Genomic DNA, 12990 nt, shown 5'->3' with positions numbered 1-12990 from the left:
ACCCAGCCACTGTCGTTAGGTTCGGGTTGGGCAACTTAAACGGTTAAACCTACGGGCAAGGTTCAAAATATCGATACACCCAATACATCAATTCAAAATATCGGTAAGGGTATATCAGACATTTCGATACTTTTTTTTTTTCAAAACTGATCCAGGGGCCTGTCTAAGACCCCTCCATCCCCTGAACTAATCAGACCCCGATACAACCACTGTAGGGGTGCATCAGAAGGGTCACGATACGCATCAACCGATAACGATACTTTGAACCTTGCCTACAGGGTCAATTCTTATATCCTAGTGGGTCCTATGCTGCTACGCAGTACTCTTACCATGATCCCCCTGAATGAACAAAATAGGTCAGAGACTCGAGACTTAATAACAAGCCCGTTATTAACGAGGTTTTATGTTACTTCGATTGAAATTCTAAAAGATAAATCAGGAACCAAGTGACCAAATACTGCACCTTATGCGAAAACTGTTTACTAGTGACAAGTACCATTTCTCCGTTTTTACATACACTTTACCAACACATGGATATTCGAAAAACTGAACATGGAAGCTGCTAATCAAGTCCCATGCAAGGACATGGACTTCTCTCCACCAGAGAATTCAAAATTTCACATCCCGTAGAAATGGTACCCACAAGCCTCGTTGATTCCTATTACCACCAGCACTTACAACCACGATACTAATCAAACTGCAGAGTTCAGAGCACGCTCTATTTCCTCCAGTGATCTCCCCTTGGTTTCCACGACATTGGCAGCTATGTACAAAACAGCTAGAGTACAGATAGTTGCAAATCCTAAATACACACCGCTGATTCCATATTTGTTTACAACGCTCAAGAAATACAGACCGATGACAAAGTTGGAGATCTGCTAAATTGACATTGAGGTTTCTCATTAATGCAAGAATCATAAGTAAATTAAGCAAAACAAAAGAAGTTAAATACTTGCCCAGTGCATGCCCAACGACATGGCAACTGCTTTTGCTCTGATTCTAGAGGGAAATATCTCTGGAAGAAGAAGAGCTGGCACAGGCCCGGCACCCAGTGAAAAGGACAATACATATCTGTTTCAATTGAATTAAAGAAAAATCAGATTTGTTAGTCAAGGTGAAAAAATATGTTTAATATAATAGGTAAAAAACTTAGTTAACAGTCAGGAAAAAAGATAGTGAAGTGGCTTTGACTTACAGGACTGTACCAAGAACAGCAAGTGTTCCAGAGTATGGTGCCAGCACATTCCAATTTAAGGACAATGAAAGTAGCAACATGGATAAACCCTTGAGAAGATGCACATATCACAGAACAAAGTCAGTGATTAATCAAGATGATGCCCTCTTGTCCTACATCTTTGATCAAATATTCCAAAGGAAAATATACCCGAAGGACTAGGCAGTTAGATATAGCTAGGGCCCTTAACGCTATAGTAAATACCATAGAGGTTTATAATACACCTTGGAAAGAAGAAAGAAGTTGCTATTTGACAACAGCTACATTGTTACAAGAAGATTTTGACCGTCATTTTTGGTATCTCATTTACCAAACTAGAATTTAAAAGCATCAACATGGATCATCAGTCCAACAAATCCCTTGAGGAAGAATCCAGGTGAATGTAGTAAAACAAGTAGAAGCATGTTGGTCATTTGCTGTCTCAAGTTAATAGAAATATTTTTATAGGCCAAAGTTTTCACTTGTCATGTTGTGTGCTTCCCTAGCTGAGCCTGATAATTCAAGCATTAGTATGTGATGAGGGCGGATTTGGCCCTCCAGTGAAATTATGACACCTAGCACCTCATGCCAACTAAGTGCAGCCTCTTGACAACTAGACAACTCGAGCTACCTACAAGCAGCTCGCCACTTACAGGCAGCTCACCACCTATAGACAGCTCGCCACTTATAGGCAACTCGTCACTTACAGGCAACTTGCCACTTACAGACAGCTCGCCACTTATAGGCAGTTCGTCACCTACAGGCAGCTTGCCACTTACAGACAGTTCGCCACCTATAGGCAACTCGCCACTTACAGGCAGCCCGCCACTTACAGGCAGCTCGGCATAGGCAGCTGGCCACTCCATAGGCAGCCTGGCGTCTTACGAACAGCTCGCCTCCTAGTAGGCCACCTCGAAGACTTGCCTTGGGTAAAAGCACCTCGGCACATTACCGACAGCTCGATGAAAAGCAGCTCGGTGAAAAGTAGCTCGGTGCAAGGTAGCTCGTTGTAGAGCAGCTCAGCGTATCACAGGAAGATTTCCTACCTGACAACCGTACCTGCCAAATCTAGAGACCTATGCCCACATCTCTTGCCAGGTGGCGTCGTGCCTGCCGACCCTGAGAGGTGTCCCTTGTCTGGTAGGGCCGTACTCTGCAATGGTTACCTGCGCCCACCAGCTCAGCCCTGGCAAGTAACGGTTGCGGCAGAGAATCAGAGGCAATTACGCCATATCTGTCAAGACACCGCTATATAAGAGCTCCGACCCCCAAGGGGGGGGGGGGGATGAAAAATAGAGGTAACCCCTACTCTCTAGCTCTCTAATATCATCTTCAGGCTCTCTACTGTCAGAGTGCTAAGTTAGCCATCGGAGTGGCCCCGCCGGGTAAACACCCCAGGATCCTCTAATTCAGTTCTCGCAGGTTCCTCGGCTCCCGCCATCTACAAAGAGGAGCAGATCATCTCATGCAAAGGGCAGTCGGGTTGCACTACACCAGGGAGCTCGCCTCCAAGGCAGCGCACTCAGCAGCTCATCAAGGTGGCTCACTACCAGGGAGCTCGCCAAGTAGCTCACCACCAGGGAGTTCGCCACCAAGTAGCTCACCACCAGGCAGTTCGCCACCAGGGATCTCCACCATCCTCTGAGTCACAGGCCACCTGGGAGCAGGTCAAATGACGAGGTACTTAGCCAAAAAATTGATACATCACTAAAAAATTGGTACGTGACTAGAAACGGTTACATCAATTGGCGCCGTCTGTGGGAATACGCCACAAACGATCACATCAATTGGCGTCGTCTGTGGGAATACATCACAAATGGTTACATCAATATGAAAGCAATATAAGAAAAGAAACCATGTGTAGCATGTACAAGTTCCACCCTCAAAAACAGTGGTTAGTATTTGAATGCAATATTAAGAACCCAGCATCAATAGTTCTTTCAATTTCTTTTTTTTTTTCTGAAGACCAAAAGAAAAGGGAGAAGATCCCATCAATCAAGATGGAAAGTAAACCATTATATAGTAGTAGCATTCCCTTTGGAATGTTTCTGTTGTTTTTGTGGAACAAAAAGGCAACCTTTTTTTTATGAATAAAGAACAACAGAATGGAGCATTACCCAATGTCACCTCAGCTACCAAATTTGAGCTTGTGTAGTTTGTGTTGGTTTACATACTTTGATCAGAGCTCAAGTGCTTCCCTGCCTGAATGGGCAGATTAACCGCCATCATCTAATTATTTATAATTTTGATCACCGTTGATCACTTTGGAATGTATAATATAATGCAGAGACTAGAGAGGTTTAGCATCACTAAGATTAACTTAATGTTATATTTCCTGCAGTTCAACTGGAATAATCAACTACTGGCAAGCTTTGTTCACACAAGTCCACCCCATCCAATCAAGGCAGGTTGAATGGAACAGAGAAACCAAAAGAAGGTGGGTAGAAGATCAATGGAAGAGATTCCAGTATGGAGGAAAGCATCTTAATGTGTGATTTTCCAGAAGTCAAAATTATAGATCATGGTTCCCAACATAAAACAAGCAATGCAGTATTTACTCAACTATGTTTAGAATCAATAAATGCAAGGAAGATTTGTCTCACCATTCCAGAAAAGCTAGCCATCAAAAGACCTTTCCTTCCTTGTCTGTCCATCAAGGAAGATGCAATAGCTGTGCCTGCAAATAATTCCGGTAATATAAAAAATCACATACAGTGTCTGCTTCAATAAACTTGGAATCAAATGCCAAGTTTCCACATCAAGGGGGAAAGCAGTGTAAAAGAAAACACTAACCAAAAACATTTGCTGCCCCAACTAGAGCACTCGCTGCAACATCAGATGCAATTCCAACGCTGCGGAACACAGAAGTGGAATAGTACACAACAGCATTTATTCCTGCTAATTGTTGGAAGAAGAAAAGTGCTAAACCCACGCTGACAACTGCAATAGGACACAATTGGTACAAATAGCTTCATTTTCTTTAAATGTTCCAGAACAAAACATTAATGACAATAGGGAAAAAATCATGATGAGATAATCAAAAAAGTTTCAGTCAGCATAGAAAAATTGTATGGAAAAGTAGTTATTTATGTTTTATTATAATTAAAATGCTAGAAGCATAAGGGCTCCAGACAATTAGAAAGTAATTCTTATTTTCACACTTATAAACAACCCTATATTGGACATGTTAACTCTATAAAACATACTTTCAAAAATATAATGGAAATAGGAATTGTCATCAACCAAATTGTAAAGGGAAAATGAATGATAACAAGTCCATGTGGTGATGAAACCATATAAGTACTTTTCTTTGCTTTTACTTTTGACAGTATTAATTACATATTCCAATAAAAATCCAAGATCAATACAAAGTCCTTAGATATTGTATACTAAATTAAGTTATTAAACATTTACCAGCATTAAAATTATAATATAGTTCAATAGGCATGACTATATCAAAGACTATGAACGTATGAAAAAACCATACTCCATAGTATTCTTTAATATACTATTCAATTAAGAAATTACATATATATATAAGCTGGTAGACCCACAGAAAGGCATGCTTGTTCCTGCTGAATGAAACAGCTAAGGACTATCATTATTGAATCAGACAGCATAAAGTCTTGTTATATTCCTTCATTATGAATATTACCCGATTGAAAAACAAAAGACAGAAATTTACCCTTCCAATAGCGACTGCTAAAGAGGTCAAACCACCCAGCCTCTGGTTCTGTGGAGCCACGACCACTTTCTCTTAGGTCATGCATAACCTCAGCAACATTTTCTTTTCCAAAGAGTGTCCTTATGGACATCTCAGCTTGAGAAGTTTTCCCTTGCTGTTGAATGATAATGTTAGGTTCAAATTCTTAAGAAATACTGGTAACAATCTATTCACGAAAATCCTAAACTTTCATAGCTGAATATGTGAACAAAACCTGAAAAAGCCACCGGGGACTTTCTGGAGAAAAAGCCATCCCCAGAGCCATTAGAACAGAAGGAACAATTGCCATCCCAAACATTGTCCTCCACCTAATCAAAGAACAATAGAACAAGAGGAGACAGAAAAAAGATGATAGAGATGGAATTTTTCATGGTCATAGTAATTAGCAATATTCTTTAAACTACCATGGTAAAGAAAAATAATAGGTCTTCACACATATTATACAAAACAGAGTGTTTTAATAAATTCAACCTCATCGGTAAAATATGATTATTAATGACCACACAGAATTTATTTTCACCCATTTAAAATTTTGACTTAGTTGCTATCTACCAAAAAGCAAGTCAGCTTCAGAACCCATTCCTTTCATTTAACCATTTTTAGTATGCTCTATATCTTCAGCAATTTCATAATGTTAATATGTGATAGTTGTAAAGGGTATGCTGGTCATTTATGTACCCACTGTTCTATATGGTAAAGAAAAGCATCAAACTTAACAGTGGAAAGAAATCTGTAGCAGGAATACTCCCTGTTCCAACTTGTTACAAGTGTGGATAAATTTTGTCCTTCAGATAGACAAGCACCTTAATAGTGAATTGGTAAGTACCAATCAGGAAAAAATAGTGGTGAGTTAGGTTAAAACTAGGTTTCCATGTAAATACACTGCAAATTTGTCAAACCAGCTGGTGCCCTCTATCAAGCATTCTTCAATCAGAAACATTGCTATTCTTGGCCCTTAGCTTGAAACCTCAGTTAACTGACTCATCAAAATAATTATGTGTTGTATTTCTTTTCAAGGCACATTATAGATGCAACAAGGACAAACCCAATAAATATGCATCTTGTTGGGGAATGCCATGGAATTTCTTTCCATTTTGTGAATTCTTCATTCACCAACTTGTCATTTTGGATTTTATGATCAAGAAATTCTTTCACAATTGTGGAATATCAAACATTCAAAGTTACATTGATCTCATTATTTGTAGCACTTAGCTATTAATTAATGTTTCAAAAATGAACCTCAACAAATGATCATGATTATAATGAATTTGCCCTATAAGTTTCAGAAATTGGTTATTTGAGTAGACAGCTCTCCAGAACGCCTCTTCTTATGATGAGATCTCACATATTTTCAGTTCCCTATCAACCTTAATCCATTCAGCTTCAACTGTTAGAGCCTTCAATCAAATATGAGTCAAATGACCAATTGTCAGGGATATCCTTCTGAAGGAGCTCGCATTGTACCAAAAACACAACTTTTTGGCTGGACCAACATTGTCATTAAATTCTGTTGATTTTTGGCACCTTAGTAGTAGATATATCAAAATTGTGCCTTATAAGCAGTATAGCAATGTGAAATCTTTATTTATTTTTTATTATGCATTTTTTAAGTTTCTGTAGTTGATGTGAATTTGGATCAAGTACTAATTCTATCAGTTGTTTAGGAGACTAGGAGTGTCAAAATACAACAATATGAGAGATCATACCATATGGGATTCCCTGCTAAGGGCAATCCAGCCAGCAATGCTGCAAGAATTCCAACACAAATGAAAAGCTGGTTGACAGATCCAAGAGCACCACGAATTTCGGTTGGTGAAATCTGGCCATAATTGAAAGAAAAATATTATAGCTACAGTTAAGTATTAAACAGAAAAAGCAATTCTAATGACTACCTAAACATGTGACGTTTACTACCTCCGATATGTAAAGTGGCACTAAAGCAGATGAGATACCAATTCCAATGCCAGCAAGTAAGCGACCAATAATCATTGTCTGTACACTCTGGGCTGTTGCACTGAGTTTATATTTCAAAAAGGTGCAGAAACATTAGTTTGACACTCATGAATCCAAATATCACAGCTTATAGTCAACATAAAAGAACAAACCAGAGAAATGCTCCAACTGCAAGTGGGATAGCATCTAGCTGAAAAGTTCTTGTTCTACCAAACTTGTCGGCCAATGATCCTCCAGTGAATGAACCAACAGTAGCACCAGCCAAGAGTGTACTGACAACCCATCCTAGAAGAAATGCCATATTGTATAAACTTGTAAGTGCCATCTAATGAATTTAAAAGATCACATTCTTGATGTTCTGAAATTTAATGAAAAGCAAAAAGAATGACCACAAAGAAGGAATCAAAATGGAGTCTTTAATTGTCATCTGACAAAACCTTGGAATTTCACGTAGATATGTAGAGGGAAAAATCAATGTTGCAGAAAAGTGTCCATTCCATAGTCAAGCATTGAAATCATATCAACAGTAAGAAAGTTTACCTCAAAACATTTATTTGATTTTCCAGGAGTACTTAGATACATGTTGCCTATATTATTTCATTCATGTCAGGTTGTCAGCTACCTAATTAAATATGTCCTTCCAGTATTACCTAATAAAGATTATTTGGAAACATATTTTCTAATATGTAGAGTAATATGTACAGAGATTTTGACATGTCAGTTGGTTTCTTTCTGCCTAACTCGTTATATTCTTGTCTGACACCAAGATGTGCCCAGTCTACGTTACACAGAATAGGAGAGGCTTTAATTTTCATAAATAGAAAAAAAAAACAAAGAAAATGGTTATTGGCATACTGATTTAGGAACTTTGTAGCAGAAATTTAAACAAGCATGTCAAAAAACATACCTTGTAAGACGGTGTTCTCAGTAATACCGAGGTCCTTAGATAGGTATTCAAGTGCCCCATTCACAACACTGCCGCAGAAAGGAGGAAACAAAATACTGGGGTTAGCCTCATAATCATGCTTATTAAATAATGAGAAAGCAGAGTAAACCAATAAAGACCTTGATATGAACTTAGCTGGAAATGCAATGTGGAAGGAAATTTCCTGAATTTGTGGGTGCAGAAGCAAAACAAAAGAGAGTATGCTCTTTTCCATAGTTAAACTACCACTTACCCTAGATGATATCCAAACAAAATAGCACCTAAGCAAGCAAAACCAACATAGGGTAAAACTGATCCAGAATATTTTCCCAGGGGCTTGGTGGGGACAACATCCTCAAGGCCTCCATCTGCAAAAGAACACCCATACTTTCACATATTACTACTTGCAAGAAATTAGTCAGTGGACCAAAAAAACAATTCCCATGCTTATATGTCTAAGCTTCTTTAAAGCCATAATATTAAGCCCCATGGTTAAACTCGTTATAACTATAGGAAACTTTGACAAGAAACTTAAAAACGCAAACCCTTTACAAAAATTCACAGAGGTATCAAAATGAAGGAAAAGGAATGGATATGCTGCTATGGAAGTGGGTCCTTGGTTCATCCAATATCACCAACAAATTTTGCCAAAAGTAATTCAGCAAAATTCTATTTCACTCTCTGCATATTTTTTGAGTTTTCCAGGGCAATTTCTTGAAAATTTGCATCCATGTATGAGATGCAACATCAAGCCAACTCTAAAGCAATAGAGGGTCAAATAGCTTGACGAAATTCTTGTCTGCAGGCAATAAATAAGAGACCAGCTCCTCTAATAGGGTGGCTATGACAGACCATCAATAAAAGTGTCAAATTCCCCTTAAAGAACAGGGATGATCACACCAAAATAAAAATACGGGACTGAAGAATAAGTGTTATTACAAATTATCTGAGACAAAAGAGATGATCAGGGTTTTACAAGAAATTAAAGACGACCAACTAGTAGATCAAGACAAGCCAGTATCAGCCAAAATAGATAGCTAGAACAATGAACAATATAAGAAATGATGCAATGATATCATACAATTAGTGATAGCAACATCCAGGCAAGAACATTCAAGGACTGCAAGTCACCCTAGATAAGATAATCATTTGTACATGCATGCATGAACACACACAGCAGAGGCACATGCTCATGCACAGAACCAAATTTGGTACACATGAAACAATTATACCCTTTCATGTCATATCTTGGACCTCAGACAACGCAGGCCTTCAAAAAAGCTGCAACTAGAGAAACTCCAGATACGGAATTGACAAAGATGTAAACATGAGCAGTCAAAACAACAAATTGATTGCAGACTTCAACCTAAAAGAAGTTGTTATAGTTAGATGAAGGAAGCAAATGAATTGGTGAGACATATTTGGTGAGAAAACACCTGCTGTTCCAGAAGTAATTAAGACTAGTCGGCCTATCCTTCAAGATCATCAAAATGCGCGCAGCAAAGCATGCAAATAATAAAAAGCGAATGGAATAATGCATCCAAACAAGCAACTTTTACCAATTCACTAAATTAGACTAAACTGATGATTAACGAACCAGATGCTTGAGCCTTGACTGATCTAGCCTTCGCTGATGACCTTGAAATTGTTAGTACTTTCGTTCTTGCACGACTAAGTTCTGCTCCCACGGAGACAGAAGCAAGGGGTGATCCACAGTAAAATCCTCTATCTGGAAAGCGGAGAATCCTCCTAGATGAACGTCTTTCACCAAAACCACCAAAAGTAGACAAGACCCTACGCTGTTGAAACTCGGATCCTAGACTCCCCTTAAATGCATAAGCTGAAGCCTGCATTTTTACCTGCTAGAGAATCTGATTAGCAAAAGAAAAACTCAAATTCCTGAAAACACTACTGAACAAAGCCGGAATAGAACAACTTATCAACTCTGCCTTAAACAAAACACAAATTCGAGAAATTTTGTAGCAATCTTACTGAATATCAACTTCAAGAGAATTCAGCATTAATAACCAAAAAAAATCAAATTACCTTAAAATTAAAAATGCAATTTGAACACAACGACTTTAAGAAACAACTATAAACACGTCCAATATGAGCATTTAAACTTCAAAGCTAGGAGTTCCAACAGAATAGCCCGGATTGCAGAAATAGGAACAGGAAACGAACACGAAGAAACAGAAACCAGTCAGACTGGAATTACAGACAATGCTCTTAACAGTTAACACAGAAGATCACATCGATCTTCAAATCTATACCGTAATGCAAGGAAAAAAAAAGAAATTAACATAAAAACTCAAAGCTCTAAACCAGAAAATTCACCGGTTGAACAAAACAGAATTCACCAAAAACAGAAAATAGTAGCAAACCTGTAACGAGATCCGAACAAGAAAATAACAATCCGATATTTGCTGCAATTTTCTCTCTTCGCTACGTCTCGGTTCTCTTACTCTATAAAGAGGAAGCAATAATAAGAACAGAGAAGACAGTTCCGCTGTGGAGGAAAAATCGAGAGCCTGCCTACCTGCCTAATGGACTCTGCTGGTTACTACCATCCAACACATCAGCAGCAAACTCAACTCCAGTGTTCTCTTCCTTTTGTTTTTCTCTTGTCGTTTTAATCTCTGATTAAACAGAACGTCGCCTATAGAGAGGTCTGTACTAGTTGGATCCAGACCGTCAGTTTAGAACCCTTGAAACGTTTTATAACCATTTTGTTGTTCTTTCCAGTTTCCATTATCCTATTCGAAATTGTGTGAAGAAGATATCCGAATATGTTGTGGCGATCTACAGCACTAGATGTAGATATTAGTAGGTAGTACCTACTAGATCATATCCCTGAGATTTATAAGATAAGTGAGGAAAGAGCTAACCAGTTGGATTTGGATGAGATTCGGAAGCATAGAACTAGAAGATGTCACACTCCGCGTGAGCGGGAACCGTGAATGGACGATGTTCGTGTGTGATTTAAATAAGCACCCTTCCGATTTGCAATATTTGCGAAAGAAACCTTAATTGATTTTTTATTATAATAAATATCCCCTTTTGTTTTGCCATTTGTTTTGGTTTGATAAGAAGCCAATCAGGTTCGGATTCAGAAATGTCGACCAGTCCCAGGTTCGGGTTCAGCTTGGGTTATGATGTCCGCACCAAAATTGACATGTCACGTGTAGTTTCTCTTATCTCGAGCCTATCAAGTCGGATCAGGCTTAGGTTAATATTGTCCCAAGCCCAACAAGTTGGATCCATTCAGATGCTCAACCCAACTTGCAACAGTTGGTGGGGTGGATTAGATCAAGTTGGATCAGGCTTAGGTTAGGCCCACCTGTATCAAACCCAAACCATCGATATCCCTGGGTCAAATCCGACTTCCAAATCCAAGTACTACATCTGGGAGACTGTGACATAGGGATAGTTAAGAGTTTTTTTGAGAGAAGTAAACTACACTTTTCCTCATAAATCTGAAATTGCAGCCACTTCTTAGTCTACTAGCTAGTAGTCCCCCTACATCTTCTTCGTGGATTTGACATCAATCTATCGTTATGATTCATTCTACCCTTAGAGTGGAGTTAAATATTAATTTTTATATTCTTAAAATTAATGTTGTGGATTTAATTAGTAAAATTTAATAATAAGAAAAATATATCTTAAATATAGGATTTAATAAGAAAATATACTTTAGATATGAGATTTAATGAGAGATAATAGAAAAATAATTTTACTTTCAATTGGTTTTATATTTTATATTCCATTTCCATCATTAATAAAAAAAAAATATTTCTTATTTATCATCAATGTTTTCAACCTGTTGTTGACCTGCTGATTGAACCATTCAAACCGTCACTCGGCCTTGGTCCTAATTTTGGTTTTGTTGAAACTCCCCCTTTTAGTTAAAAACCATCTAATTCGGGTGATTCAACCATTGACCCATTCGACCCAATAAATAGGTTATAGGTTGCACATTTAATCATGTACAAACTTTTGGAAGCCATAATCTTGCACTTCGATGTCTAAGTGGGGTTATCTTTTTTTTTTTTTTAGTAACTTTTCAAGATCTATACGTCCCAAAAGCCTTAGGTGCCTTGCCTTGCTATTTTCCCGAAAACCCCTTTTTTGGCCCCAAACTAAAATTTTAATATTTTATATATAAAAAAATTAAAAACATAAATAAATGTAACATAATACATATATATTATGTAATATGTAAAACATAATTATACTATTTATTGATAAAATATGTATTTTTACATATACACATATAGTATTGACGTAGAGCACTTTAACTTGTTTGACTTTGATGGTAAAACTAGTGACCTGTGACTCGAAGGAAAAAGTTGGTCGGCTTCTAAGTCAATTTATAAAACATTGTTTATCATACTGATTATTGTTTAATATGTCAAATATATGATGTTAAAAACATTCCCATTTTTTTATTTCTATATTTTGCATTTTATATCATTTTGAATTTTATTATTTAATTGTGGCAACATGGATTGGCTATTTGACCCAAATGGTTTAATTTTTTACCACCACCTAGATGAAAAAACTATTTTTTTTTCACGTAGATATTAAAAGTATAAGTTTTTATGTTATTGAATATTATGTATGGGTTTAATTATAGAATTTAATGATGAGAAAAAACAAAAAGCCTTAAATATATGATTCAATGAAGGTGAATGCAATTTAATACATTAAATGTTGATTTAATGAGAGAGAATTGAATGCATTGAATATCTTAAAATTAGTTCTTTTCAACCCATTTAATATCAATAACCAACTACCCTATTTGCCCTCATTCTTTATCAATAAATTTAAATATAAAAGGGTAAGTTTTGTCCAAAAATATTTTTGAGGTCACTCGTACTTTTTAAAGTAGTACTAATAATTAAGCACACGCTTACGTGATAAATTTTTTCCATATTAATTACTTGAATTTTAGATATATCAAAATTAAGATAAAATTTGAAAATTAACAAACGTAACAATATGAATAAAAATAAACTAAAATGCTTGTAGTAAATGTGCACGTGCATTGCATGTGGAAATTTTAAATTACAACAACAACTATTATTATTATTATTATTATTATTATTATTATTATTATTATTATTATTATATTATTATTTGTATTTCATTTTTGCATAAATAAAACTAAATTTT

General features: G+C 36.9%; 1 protein-coding gene across 7 annotated transcripts; it reads right to left on the bottom strand.

Moving 5' to 3' along the window:
- Positions 1-447: 447 nt before the first annotated feature.
- Positions 448-10681, bottom strand: PGLCT (plastidic GLC translocator). Of its 7 annotated transcripts, none has more exons than XM_088983285.1 (16): positions 10355-10607; positions 10200-10281; positions 9862-9945; positions 9413-9674; positions 8069-8183; positions 7798-7865; positions 7043-7175; positions 6852-6951; positions 6644-6756; positions 5152-5245; positions 4899-5052; positions 4007-4153; positions 3817-3890; positions 1196-1284; positions 957-1071; positions 448-875 (listed from the first exon to the last, which is right to left on the bottom strand). In XM_088983285.1, exons 4-16 carry the CDS (start codon positions 9666-9668, stop codon positions 693-695), a joined length of 1641 nt encoding a protein of 546 aa, XP_088839411.1. In that variant the 5' UTR covers positions 9669-9674; positions 9862-9945; positions 10200-10281; positions 10355-10607; the 3' UTR covers positions 448-692. The 7 variants fall into 7 exon arrangements, with proteins under 7 accessions (XP_088839411.1, XP_088839413.1, XP_088839408.1 ...); XM_088983287.1 differs by having other exon boundaries at positions 9413-9686; positions 10355-10466; XM_088983282.1 differs by lacking the exon at positions 9862-9945 and having other exon boundaries at positions 10355-10681.
- Positions 10682-12990: the final 2309 nt, after the last annotated feature.

Source organism: Nelumbo lutea, chromosome 4, assembly GCF_056320005.1.
Source record: "Nelumbo lutea isolate HS-2025 chromosome 4, American lotus-T2T, whole genome shotgun sequence".
NCBI classification, from domain to species: domain Eukaryota; kingdom Viridiplantae; phylum Streptophyta; class Magnoliopsida; order Proteales; family Nelumbonaceae; genus Nelumbo; species Nelumbo lutea.
Note: the sequence above shows the minus strand (reverse complement) of the source record. Positions and strands in the feature narration are given on the sequence as shown.